The 13909-nt window shown below is 41.4% G+C and overlaps 1 protein-coding gene across 2 annotated transcripts; it reads left to right on the plus strand.

Annotated features, from left to right (window-relative positions):
- Window positions 1-568: 568 nt before the first annotated feature.
- RB195_009811 (uncharacterized protein) lies at window positions 569-13764 on the plus strand (the record flags this gene model as incomplete). Of its 2 annotated transcripts, XM_064190526.1 has the most annotated exons (29): window positions 569-581; window positions 1395-1403; window positions 1460-1593; window positions 1657-1788; window positions 1847-1983; window positions 2046-2175; window positions 2825-2961; window positions 3021-3122; window positions 3183-3276; window positions 3341-3418; window positions 3486-3634; window positions 3692-3838; window positions 3894-3999; window positions 4056-4172; window positions 5011-5107; window positions 5167-5288; window positions 5443-5538; window positions 9973-10254; window positions 10341-10450; window positions 10560-10640; window positions 10716-10830; window positions 10936-11034; window positions 11182-11277; window positions 12832-12984; window positions 13041-13134; window positions 13190-13273; window positions 13408-13479; window positions 13539-13607; window positions 13661-13764. In XM_064190526.1, the coding sequence occupies 29 exons, from the start codon at window positions 569-571 to the stop codon at window positions 13762-13764; spliced, it is 3159 nt and encodes a 1052-aa protein (XP_064048108.1). The 2 variants fall into 2 exon arrangements, with proteins under 2 accessions (XP_064048108.1, XP_064048109.1); XM_064190525.1 differs by lacking the exons at window positions 569-581; window positions 1395-1403; window positions 2046-2175; window positions 2825-2961; window positions 13408-13479 and having other exon boundaries at window positions 1483-1545; window positions 12832-12988; window positions 13057-13134.
- Window positions 13765-13909: the final 145 nt, after the last annotated feature.

Below are 13909 nucleotides of genomic sequence, written 5' to 3' on the forward strand. Positions count from 1 at the left end.
ATGCACACAGGTGCTTAAACGCAGCGCATCACGAAAGTGACGTTGTACTTGGAGAACTTGGATGGACGCGGGATGCTTTGCACGCCACGACAATGCCTACAAGAAACTCGATAGCGAACCGTTTTTAATTTCGCCACCGCTTAATCGAGGAGACCGCTAAGTTCTACAACATCATAGACTTTGGCTTCTTCAGAATAAAATATTTTTTTTGTCGAATTGGCGGACTACTCGAGGGAATTTTAGAAAATTCGAAGGGATTTTAATCCGCCAATGACATCATTAATAGCAAAAAAGAACTGCAAAAAAGGTGGTAAAGAAACAAACTCTCTCCCTCTTCCACAAGAAAGTGGACAGTTCTTTTCCTCGAAAAATCTTTGTAGAGTGATTGAAAATTTCTATTTGACCTGTATTTAAAGGCAGCATATCGCGAATCTGACGTGGTGAGGAAATCCGAACGTGCTGCATTTCTAAAGAGATAAGAGCTCTGGTAGCCATGATTGCTGTTGCACGACGCATTCTCAACGCTCGGGCTTCCTCTGCTTGACATCACCCTTCGCTCCAGTTCGCGATGGCTGCCGTGGGTCTCCTCTTGATCCTTCTTGCACGGGGCTTCATTTCGTTTTTATTCGAAAAGATGTCAAACAGAGGAGGAGTGGGAGGTGGATTTTTGCTCTTCGCTTCCGATTGAGCATATTCGAGAGCGCTACCAATAACGTAGGAAAAACAGCTCAGGAAAAAAAGCACTTTTTTACCCTTCTTTTACGGCTTTCTCGGAGATGTTACTGTTCTAAATTGCATCTTGAAATGATTGTTTTGGGAAGTTTCTGAAAAGCATAATGAAGATTTTTTCCGTACTTCTGCCTTCAGAGCAGTAATTCGCAAGATCAACAGACGCGAAAAAGGAGCGTAGTATTTATCATTGAGGTTACCACAAGAAAACCATTGCGAAAATGCTTTCCAAGGATGACTTTCCAAGGGTGGCCACCTCTAACTTATTCAATTCCTTCTCCTAACTACGAGTATTTAAGGCTCAAAATGTGAAAACTAGAGGTAATTGCCAGGCCCGCGGGGTAAAGTGCACACGCCACCTGCTAGAAACATGAGCTTTATTCTCGGTCCAGCATCGCTTGCAAACGCCCTAATAGTCCTTTCACAAGGACGATTTTATCCTCACCTATTAATCAAGCACTAGGAGACGTGAAATCACATCTTGATCAGCTGTTTCCTTAGTTGTAGCTGGTGCGCTCTATGCGTCAATGTTCCTGAAACGAAGTCTGTCCAAGTCCTTTAATCTGCTTTGTGTACAGTTTTGACGTCAGCGGTTAGCGATGGAACCTTTCGGATTTCTGTGGATTCAGTTTAGGAGTCCTTTGTGTTCTTCTCATTGCATTGAGTTCGTTCAAGTGGGCGTAGTAATCTGTCACTGTTCAAAATCTCCCTGATATTGTTATCTGTTTAGCTGTTTTGGGATTTTACGGTAAAATGCCACCGAACTCCTTTCAAAAGCCTGAAACAGCTCTGAAAAGGGCACAAGAGCTTATTCAAGTGGGGAAGGAGTCAGATGCACTCGATACTCTTCATGATACAATAAAGGCAAGTGGATTTTCCTCTTGTGGATTGTAGTGCTTGTGTAACATTAATAAAATCAATGTGTAGGCTCGTCGATACAAACAATGGACCCAAACTCACGAACTGATAATGATGAAGCATGTGGAGCTCTGTGTTTTACTGAAGAAACCTCACGTTGCAAAGGATGCCCTATTTCAATACAAAACACTTACTCATCAGGTTTTGCTATTTATTTGTGTGACGCAACATGAATACTTCCTCTTTCTCTCCTTTCTAGGTTGCAGTGAAGTCGTTAGAAACCGTAATAGAGCATTTTCTACAAATGGCGGAACAAAAAACCGAAGAAGCACAGAAAACGTCTATTGAGAAAGTAGAAGAAATAGATGATCTTGATCAGGGGGACGTTCCGGAGACGTAGGCCCACGTTCACATAGTAGAGGAAGTGCTCATGCTTAGTGATAGTTATTTTGTTTAAGGCTGCTCCTCTCCGTTGTTTCCGGCGCTGCTGCTCAAGATCGTATGGACAGAACTGTTCTGGCGCCTTGGCTTCGTTTTCTGTGGGACTCATACAGGAATTGTCTTGAGCTTCTCCGAAATAATGCACAAGTAATGCTCCTCTTGAAATTCATTTATTCGTGTTTAGTCAGAATAGCCACTGTCACTAGCGCGGTGTTTCATCATCATGAAATAAAATGGCCACCATTATTATAGATTTTTGTAGTCACAGTATGACTGCTCCGTATGGCGAGCAAGTAGCCATTTTATTTTTTCGGGTGAATTCTTGAGACCTATAGATCATATTTCACTTTGATTCGCTGTTTTCCTCATGTGTCTTCTAGACACAAGTGGAAAAAACACCGAATCAATGGAATGTGATGCGATAGGATAGAGCTAGCAGGGCTTTATTTTCCAATATACCCGAAGCGACATCATAAATGAGTACTGAAGGAACTCTAGAAAAGCCAGTAACCTAATTTAATCCCTCTAGAATCATCGTTCGCATTGTTTGATCACTAGTCATTGAAATACAGAAGCACATATGGAAAGAGCGGTATTCCGTGTACTTCTATCTAAAGATTGGAACAGTTGAATGCTGTAAAATTTTGAAATATTTGCAAAATTGGGAACAGTTAGATGGAAACTGTGTAAAATTCCCCAGAATTTCAAAAGGAAAGTGAATAAATTCAAGATTACATAAATAGAATTGATGTATTAATTTAATAGTACCAATTAATGTGTTTCGTTTTCGGTTGAGCATCTATATCACCGCATCACGAGAAAGTCCTTCCAATTTTGTTCCAAATATCAACGCCGCACTGAGTTCCGGAAGCTATGCGAGCTGCTACGTCTCCACTTGAATCAAATACAGAAATATCAATATCTCGCCCACGTGTAAGTTTTTCTCCAGGAGAATTGGATTTCTCCGTCGGCTATCATTGCGCTCTGTTAAGGGTGAAATTGAGCTCTCCGGAGTCTCTAACCATGATGCAGGAGACTCGTCTATGTCAGCTTGATACTGCTATACAAATGGAGCTTTGGCAGGAGGCATATAGGTAAGAGTACGCACTTCGACGCTTCAACAGTTTGATAGTCTTTTCGTGCTACTATTCTAGAAGTGCTGAGGATGTTCATGGCATGATGCAGCTCAGCAAAGACAAGGACAAACGAATGGTGAAGCCTGCAAGCTACGTTAGCTACTACGATAAGGTGTTTCGCGTTTTATAGGTGTCATGCACGTCTTGTTGTTAGTATATTACTTATGTGTATTAAGCTTGCTCTTGTATTTTGGAAGGCTGGGAATAGCCTTTTCCACGCAGCTGCTCTACTGCAAAAGTTTATCATTTACAAGGTCCATCAGTTTTTTCAGTGTCAGTTCATTAGCTTCGGCATGCGTATCGATTTTTCGTTTCGTTCAGGACATGAAGAAGTCGTTCACGGCCGAGGAGGCTCAAGAACAAGCAAGCCGTGTGCTTCTTGCCACTTTATCAATCCCTGATGGAGCCGATGCACCGTCAGATCTTACTCGTCATCTCGATATAGAGGATCAGCATCTCACTAATATACGGTCGCTTTGATTGAGGCGTGCGATTGTTTCTTTTTCAATATTTACTTTCTCTTGAAGCTTGTTGTCAAACCTGTTACGTCTTCCAATTGCTCCTACTCGGGCTGGACTGCTTAAAGAAGCTGCACGATTAGGCGTTCCAGAAATGGCATCAGACTCCACAAATGCATTATACAAGCTACTCGAAAATAATTTCGCTCCTTTAAGGTAATAATTTTGGTATATTTATCAGGAAATGCATTCTTTTATGCTTTTTATGTAGGCTTGCACAAGAGGTGGAGGCTCAGCTGGTAAAAATCGATCGTCCCGACCATCTTCAGTATGTGGATGCGCTCAAAGAAGTTGTTGCCACTAAGGCTCTGAAGCAAGTAGGTGCAACATCTCATCGTTTGCATTTTTCTGTTGGATTTGATTGTTATTTCAGATATCCGTTATTTACGATTCTATAAGTTGGAACCGAGTGCAGAAGATTATTCCTTTCTATAGTGAGATGGAGCTTGAGCGCCTTGTTGTGGACGTGAGCAAGCATCGATTCGTTAAGGTGGGGGTCGTTTCACCTAATTTTTCTTGTGGATTTTTGATTTGTACAGTAATATTCATTGTGGCATGCAGACTCGATCGTGGCCTTGCTGGGAACAACAAAATATTGTTGGAAAATCATGCCACGTTCTATTTATATGGTGTATTTTTATTGTATTTATGGAGAAACGAGTTTAGCGAGATTGTGATAAGAAAAGCTAATTGAGCATTATTCATATCAGCAGGATTTTATGCGGTGGACGTTAACGTTATTTTCAACCGTTTGGGTTGCTGTTTCATTTTCTTGGCTGCGAAAAAGTAGAATTCAGCGAAAAAAAGAATTTTAATTGTATGTCTTTCTTCTTCGCTTCGATGTATTTTGTGTAGATTGGACAGAATCCAATTAGTCAACATTTCGTCGTACAATTAATTTTAAAAAAAGCTTTCTGTTGCATAAAACCTGCTTGTTGTTGCTAAGCGGCCTGATTCACATTTGAAAATTTATGAGAAGGCAAGTTCTCAATTAGCAGTAAACTGTCTGAATAATCTCTCTTTCTGTAATTGACTTTTTGAAGTAAATGTTTAGTCGTAAGTGCCCTTTGCAATTGCTAGAAGCTGAATGTAGAAGTGATCATGAAGTTCCGTTTAATATTTTGAACAAATGCGAAGAGATTAATCAAATTCTATGCATGCTACATTGCTTCAAAACGGCCAGATATCAAACACACTACTTAAAACGCGATTGTTCCAACCCAAAAAGCGCTGACTCGAAGAAAAACTCATAAGGAATAAACTCTTAAATATTCCCACTTTTATTATATAATTTGCTCCTGTAGAGAGTTCATGATGAAGCGATTTAGGCCCAAATTGATCATCGCAGTGGTTGCATTCGATTTGGAGCTGCAGACGTAACATTAGCCGGCGGTGTCGATCTAGAAGAAGCAGATGGCTTTACTGGTTTGTCATTATACACGAAATCATAATATTTTTCTGCGTTTCACGGTGCCTGTCTTAAGGTGATGACGCGCAGTTGGGTGTAGAAGGTATTCGCACCCATTTGGAGCTGATGTACAACAAACTGCGTTCGACTGTAGAACTATTAGACGGTGACAAGCGCACTGAGGCTCTTATAGCAAGGGTATGGTTTTTTTCTGTATTGCATAGCACTCATAATTTTTATTCATCCATATCGTTGTATTGTTTATCCTCCTATGCTTATTCCTACCATACTTTTCTTCCTTTTCGTAGTTCGGAGATAACATTTAATAAACGTCTAGTGTAATCTCGTTAAGGTTAAACATCACGCAATTAACTACGAGCGCACCAAGAACAGCAAGCAGGAAACTGACCGTATACTTGAGCGTCGTCGGAAGATTGAGTACTATAAGGTATGTCCGTCCTTTTTGGTAAGACAAAAACTAGGAGTATTTGTAATGTACTTTTTCAATTTGAGTTTTATATGGCTGCTTTTATGTGGCAAGTGATTTTCTGTACGAGGAATATTTATTTGCTGGATTTTTCAAAATATACACTTATACATACAATATACTTTTGTTCGATTTTTGACTTTCGTCCATTTTGACGCCAATTTCATAATTCCGCAATTTAAGAAGTCTTTGTTGGCAGGAAATTTGACCACCTCATTTTGACAAGCCTCTCTTGTAGCCAGTTTGTATCATCAGTTGAATTTTGCAAATTTTGAAAAGGTGATATTCGCTTGGTGCCAGATCCCTTCCAATCCCACCAAACATAGCAAAATATTTTGGCCGTTAATTTAGGCTTGGTGATCCGGAGTTTGGGCCGGCTCACTGGTTTTTTTTTTGCCCACTCACCGGTTTTTGTTCTCGCACGCCAATTTAAGTAGAGTATGACCTGATGTGATGAAGACATCGTCAGATATGGCTCACTAAAGACATCTAGCGAAAACGCTCAGAACATTTTACTTAACCCAATAAGATTTATGAAGCTCCACATAAATAACACATTTCAACAGGAGGAATATCGTTGTTAAAATTCCCCTATGGTAACCGTTTCATGTGGTTGTTGTTTGACATTAACTGCAAAAGCATTACAATGTCCAACACGAAATATGAATTCGGTTATGTTTATATTAAGAAGTTTCCAAATCTGTTGTGCTTCCAAGTACAACAATAGTAACTGTTGATGATTTTCTAAAATCAAAATGTAAAAATGGATGAATTAGTTTGGAGATTCGCGGAGGTTAGATCGTAGCACGGGAGAATTCTGCTTTACTTTTTGAGTATTGAAATACTAGCAATGAATGTGGTGTTATTGCCACTTCGCTTATTTTTCCAGTTCTTTTCTCCTTGTTCCTCCTTCTTTATCTTTAATATAATGTCTTGGAAACAATTTTGTAATCGAAATATTACTGTTTCAACGGTAGCAGTTTCCGTTTATTTTTTCGTCTGACTTCACCGACAAAGGTAGTGATGAACTAAGCCTCCATTTCCATTATGAGAAAGACTGCATTAGAGTTCCTGTATTATATTAGCATATTATATGTCATATATTACATATTATATGTTACACTTATACTGTACATCGTATATGACTTGACTTAATCGCCGCGCGGGTGTTACGGCCTAACGCTGCTATCCGCATCTGGACTCCCGACTGAGCTGCTTGTCAACGCAGTGTTCTCAGATCTTCCTTTACCACCTCAGTCAGGATCTTTCTTTAAAGGCACGAATCTGAGGTGGTGCAGATTCTTATTCTTATAAAGGATAGTAGATTATGGAGAGGAGGGTGATTACGTCCATTTCTTCCTAATTGCCGTAAAAAACGGCCCGGAAGATGCGGCGCGTGCAGAAGGCTGGCGCGCTCCAGTCGAACTCCCTGTAGAAAATAGCGCGCCAAAACACCTGGAGACGGACCTTCCGGGCCGCTTTTTACGGCAATTAGGAAGAAATGGACGGAATCACCTCCCTCTCCATAATCTACTATCTTTTATGAGAATACTCCACCTGAAATCCGTACCACCTCAGATTCGTGGACCTTTAACGACAAGAAGGGCTTTCCAGTCCTGTTATGGGAGCATCCTCAGTACAACTTGGACGAGACGATCAGACAATCACCTGGTAATGTGACCAAAGAAGCAAAGACGGATTTCCGTGACTTCAGAAGAGATGTTGGCGTATTCCACTATCATCCATCGGTACACCATGTCCACTTCCGAGTGAAGTTCTTCGTTATAGCACACTGTCTGCCAAAAGTAGCGTAACAGTCGTCTAAACAGCTTTCTCTAATGCAGTCAAGGTTCACCGCCGACGGCGCTGCCCATGTCTCCGTCATGATAGGCTGAATCATGGATTGGTAGACTCGCAGTTTGACTTGGCGATGAGAGTCGACCAGAGGCAGTTGGTCAATTAGTTTGATATGGAATCGGTTCTAGCGCATCTTTGCTGAATACCTCTTGTAGCTGAAATAGTTTTTCAGCAAACAGTCCAAATAACAGAACTCATCTACGAGTTCAATAGGTTGTCCGTTCATACTGATTCCTGCTGAGTCTCGAAGTTAACAACATGTTGTAACTTCGCGCTGCCTGAAGCGAATATTAATACATCTTCGGCGTACTCGAGATCTAGCAGAGAATGTGCAAAAGATGCTAAAACGACATCAGCGGTGCACTGCCCAACTGTTTTTTCATTTATGTCATCTACGACAAAATTGAACGGAAGGGGTCCACCACGACCCTTTTTCACTCCAGTTTCCATGTCGAAGGGTGTAGTGCTTCCAAGTGGTTTTTGAATCGCAGCAGTTGTTCTCATATTCATGTCGTTTATTAGGCATGTGAATTTTCCTGGATCTTCATCGGAGCGAAGCGCCCTGAAAAGACAGCCTTAGTGAGAAGAATTGAAAGTCCAGAAGAGCTAATTGTAGAGGCTTGATGACCTGATCAATCGTCGACCAACTAGGGAGAAAACCTGCTTGTTCTTCGTGGGTGGTTTCTTCGCGGTTTGATTAGTCCATCCGGGATGATTCGCTCCAAAACCAAAACCGTGTACATTACTCGCAGCAATGATAAAAGTGGGGATAAAGTGTCTGGCGTTAATCAATCCGCTTTGAGTTCGCCACCACATTCACTCCAATTAAGAATCGTTTGAGGTTTACGAACGTGTAACTGGCCTATACAATGACTTGCAGAGGCTAGTCGATGTGTCAAGTCAGTGTTTTTATCCTCTCAGACAAGCTTGGTACCAATTTATCGACCCCGGAGAGATAAAAGGCTTGGTGAGCGGTAGGGCCGATTCGACGATACGATCGATCGTGTAGACAGCGGAACCTCTAACCGACTGCACTACGCCTGCCCTGCAGCTGATATTCCTCGGTAACACCTGGGTTCCCTGACGGATAGCTTCCTGTGGACAGGAATTATGATACCGTGTCCCCACGAGTCAGATGTCATCCCGTCTATTCATATTGAACGGATGATTCTCGTCATCTCACGAATCCCTGAAGGTGGAATAGATTTCAGCATTTCTGCGCTAATTCATCGTCTGCGCCAGTTTTTCCATTCTTCGTTCTTTTTTTGGATGGAGAATGGCTGACCGCGGCGTATGTCATGGGCGTGCACCATTTCAGGGACTGACGGTGCTTGCCAGTTCTGCAAGGCGAACGTCTTCTTTGTTATAGCAGGAGCGTTCTTCTCTTTGCAACGTTCTGAATATATTTAGTGAAAAATCAGCGTCATTAATTTTTTCGTGGTACGTAATCCAACATTGATTGACATTCGTTGGCGGAACTTCTTTCTGTATTCGTCGTCTTTCAGACCTGCTAGGATGTTCTTTTGATATTGAGCAAAAGCTTAAGAGTAGGCATTTTCGGGCTTTCGCTGCTCTTCTGGCGTTGAAGGGGTTGATGTCCGCGTCGATGATTCCTCTTAAACGTGGATGCAGTGATGATGATGATTTTTATTTGCTCTCAAAGGTCTGTCAGACTTCCGTTCTCCGATATTTGTTCCATGGGTGACAACCATCTCCCAAGCACATCGGATTGTTGTTCGGGTCCAATCTCTTCGGCTTCGGCTTGGTATCTTGGATATCAACGTATTGAGTTCATCATAAAATGCGTCCTTGTTGTTGTCCCTCAGTGGTTTCCGTAAGTGCATGAGCAACTACGATCCAGAGTTTAAGTCCTCTGCGATCACGCAGTCGTACTAAAGTACTTGACTGCGTTGATCCAAACTCCTCCACCAGGTGTTGTAGTCGTTCCTCACAACCTCTTTCCTTTCATCAGCATCGCCTCAGTGGATGGTGTAATTTTCGATACTGATGATGGCGCGATACGCGATGCGTATTTCCTGCAATAGTGGAAGCGATGTATGCAGATATCGCAGCCAGGACAGCGCGGTTTGCTGGAGTTCACCTGACGACTACCGACAACTCATTGTCACGAGCGGATGCTCTCAAAGACTCCATGTTTCCCTCAAACATTCGACCTCTCAGGGTATGGGCCCTGGGATAGTGCTGGACGAGAGCACCTTTTTGTTATGTATGGGAAGCTTTTGCTATATAAAAGTGCAGCTCGGTATATAGCTTGTACGCTCCCAAGCCGTATACTCAAGTGCTTGATTGCGTTTAGTAAAAGCACTGACACCACGAGTAGGTAACATTAAGATTTGTAATTAAGAATTAAGAATATTGTTTTGTTTATATATAATAAATATCGTATTATATTACCCAGTATTAAATTGGTTATATTATATTTTATATTCCTGTATGGTCCCTACATTTTGAACAAAATTTATCTATTCGCTTTCTCTAAATTTGCTCAAAACTCTAACCTTTATCCCTTTTTTTCAGGAAACTTCGGAACGTGTCAAGGCTGAACGTTCCCAGCAAGCTGCTGCTGAACTTGCTAAACGGGAGGAAGCTAAACGTGCGGAGGAGATGAAACGTCTTGAACAAGAAAATATTGAAAGCGAGCGTAAGCGAAGACTGGCAGAGCAGGAGGAAGTGCAAAGAAAAATCAAGCAAGATCAGCTGCGTCGAATGCAAAATACGGCGATCTATCAAGCGATTGTCCGCGAAAAAGGGGAGCAAGTGTTTAAAGATATGGATCCCGAAGCTGTACTCAGAGAACAGGTTAAAGAAGAGAATTAAATAGCTTTTTTATTTTTTACTTCTTGTTTGAATGCTAGTAATTTCTAAGGATAATCCAATGATTTCAGAGGCAGCGGTTAGATAAGGAACGAATGGAGACGCAGCGTCGTCTTCAACAACAGGATAAGACATTTGATCACTATATCCGTGCATTACATCTTGAAGAAATGCTGGAAAGGTAGGCTCTTTTGATATGAAAAGGTATTGCAGATAAGATATTTGAACTAAGACAAGCTGACGTCGAATAATGTGTATTCAAAATGTTTGCTCACGACTTTTCTTTAAAGAAAAGCGGTCATGATGAAACGTATGCAAGAAGCACCGAAATTACATGAAGAATACGACTGCAGGAGGATTCAAAAGGCAGTGTAAGTCCTTCGAATGTCATCTCAAAAGAAAACCAATTTCATTTCCTTTCGTTCCGCTATACAGCTACATTTTAGGGACGATCACAACAGTGCAGTAAATATGTGGGAACGTCTTGAGGAAATACGTGAAGACGCTATGGACTGGATTTCGCTTGTGAAGGAATCGAATGCTGATGACTTTGCAAAGAAGGTCTGTTTCTGATTGTTCTCTTTATCCCGTGCTTTTCTCAAGCTATTCTATTTTTTCTATTCTTCGCTAGTTATGAAATGAATTGCAATAAATGGGAATATTTAGACCGCCGAATGGACTAATAAGCTCAACGCTGTTCGAGCTGCACGTCTGCAAGAAAGAGCTGAACAGAGAAAGAAGGAACGACGAGAGAAGTGGAACCGGGTATAAATCATTTCCACGTTAATTAAATCCGAAATTATTTGTGCTATTCCCACATCGCATACCACTAACCCCATTCGGGTTAGTGGTATGCGATGTTTCGTATGGAAGGCTCGCTAAATAGATTGCTAATCTCTATGAAAGTTACAGGCTAAAGTGGAAGAGGAGCGTCGTCGTCGTGAGGAAGAGGAACGCCAGCGCCAGCAACTGATAGAGGAACAGCGTCGAGCTGCACGAGAACCTCGAGTTAGTGTTATTCAGTGTCTTCAGTTGAGGTCTTACTTGTAGCTCTGAAAGAGATTTTTAGGATGTTATCAAAGAAAATAATAGTAGGTCACGGAAAAATTGTTTAATCTTATCTGGTAACTACGAGCTTTTAAAATTAAAAAATTTAAAATTAAATTTAATTTAAAAAAATTTAAAAGAAAACCTTCCTCGAAGTTTTGGTACATTCGGTATTGAATTTCTTTTACTAGAGAAATTCTAGCCGGTTGATTTAATTGTGAATCTGTGCAGCTTCCGCAAACGGTAAGTATGTGGGCGACCATGCTCGGATCAGAAGCAACTTTGCGCATATTCTATTCACAGTTTGGTTCTGGAGAAGGCTTCTTGTTTCTGTTGTGACACAGTTGATTCATACTTTGTATGCGAGTGTGCGCATGTTCACATTTAGTTGTGTGAATGTGTTTGGATGCATGTGGATTGTACTGTGCACTCGATCATGGTAGAAGAATGCACTGAAAACGGTGAAATGGGCAATGAAGACGGCATTAAGTCGCTTGCAACAAAAAGTGTCCGTCTGTTTACTCCAGGCTCACCGGACTACCCGTGAATTCACTTTGCTTCCAATGAGCATTGGTCCAGAAAGCTGCCCATACTTCTAAGCTCAACATAGTAATATGAAAGAGTGTTCCCCTTACTCCAGATAGGTGATGGTGCAGCGACGCCAGAGATGGTATTAGAAGATAATAGAAGCCATCTCGACTTCCGTTCCTTCTTCTTTGACCTTGGATGCCAAGAATGTTCACTCTATTTCACAAAACCGAAAGAAAAAGTTAGGGCTTCCATTCTAGTCCACGATCGATCGATTGCGACAGGAAAGTTATCGCGTTTCCATGGAAAGTTAAATTATAAGGGACATATGATGATTTTAAACGGCAACCATTGGATTGGAAAACGGCAACCATGGAGAAACTGGGTTTCCCTGCATAAAAAATCTACAACAGTTTCAGTGAAGAGAGGAAAAGCCACTAGAAGAGTTTCGCAGGTGACTGGAACAAATTTAAAAATTAAGAAATATTGGTTCTCGGTGCAGCACCTCGCAGTGCAACGTGAGAACAGGCGACATATAATACATCGAAATATAGGATCCAAAACTAACATCTGGTTAGCGTTCCCCTATTGGAGTACTATTTTGAACGAAATAATCTGCAAGCTCTTAGAAACTATTCGTTGTTCTAGACCAAATTATTTCTGTGCGGAATTAGAAAGCGCATCCTTTTCCTCCATTTTTGATGTAAAAAAGAATACACTTCTTAATAAACGTAATTTTTTATGCTTGAAGACAAGATGAAAACAAAGACTTCTGTATAAAGGATTAAAATTCCAAAGCTTTTTTTTTGTGTATGCCATGTGCAATTTCAGAAAAATAAGTTTTTAGCGCTCAGGTAAAAACGGTGGGACAACAACCACGCTTTAGTTTCTCAAGCAGTAAATTCATCAAGCTTATGAAAGTTATGCAATATGGAGCTGAGCAGGACTTTTAGGAATGGCAGAGATTGATCAAGTAAACCATTCTAGGGTCCAAATCGTCGTGAAATGGATATGGATTCGAAGGCGATGGCAGATTCAGATTGGCGTGGTGGAATGCGTGAACGCCAGACAATGACCAATCGTCCTTTACCAAATCGGGATCGCGACGTCTCCGATCGTCCACCAATGCGTGAACGAGAGGCACGTATTCTGTGGTCTTTTCTAGTAACGTTTTTCATGTGTTAACTCAAATTTAGAATATAATATCTCAAGCGGATAGGGACGATTCTTGGAGGCGCGGAATGAGTTCAGCTGCTCCATTGCCACCTACTAATCGTGAACGTCCACCGCGTAAGTTGGCTTTTTTTTTTGCACCTTTTTCTTTTTTAGCTGAGTTAAATTACAGCCGCTGTTTTGACGAATGCCGATAAAGACACGTCTTGGCGTAGTAACATGGCTCCTGCTCCTCCACCACCAGCAGCACCTACTGGTTTGTTAGAATACTTGTTGATGAAACTTGTCTCCTGCTATGTTCTTTCACTGTTTATCGGGTGTTCTGATTTTGTGTTTCACTTCCATCGTGCCTTATTTCATATGGTCCTCAACGTCGGATTGGTCCTCCAGCTCCGAGCGCCCCATCGGAAGGAACGTGGGCGCGCGGCAATGTTGTGAAAAAAGATCCTGCTTCTTTGAATGGTAGGCATTTTTGAATTCTTTCCGTTATTGCATGTTATTTTTTCTCTTCTCTAATTTAGCGGGTGGAAAGCCTTCAGACGGAGCAAAATTCATTCCTTCGAGATTACGAAATCAAGCTGCACAGCAGGGTAAAAATGTTTCTTTTTTTGCGTTGTATCTTCTGTTATGACATTGAGTTTAGGAGGATTACCGCCACGTGACATGGGACCTAATCGTGGAGATACCAGAAGAGTCGGAACCCGTGGAATGGGCGCTGAAAGCGATACGAATTGGCGAAGGAAGTGATTCCTGTTTCTTGTTATGTGATACGAAATTACTCGCCCTCACCATCTGTTCTTCACACATCCTTCGAGTGCTGTTAAGTTTGTTGTTTCTTCGCTTTTAGAAAACTAAGCGCAAATACTTTCTATGGTTTTGGATTAGCCGGTAG

The sequence above is a fragment of the Necator americanus genome, chromosome III (genome assembly GCF_031761385.1).
Source record: "Necator americanus strain Aroian chromosome III, whole genome shotgun sequence".
Classification (NCBI taxonomy): Eukaryota; Metazoa; Nematoda; class Chromadorea; order Rhabditida; family Ancylostomatidae; genus Necator; species Necator americanus.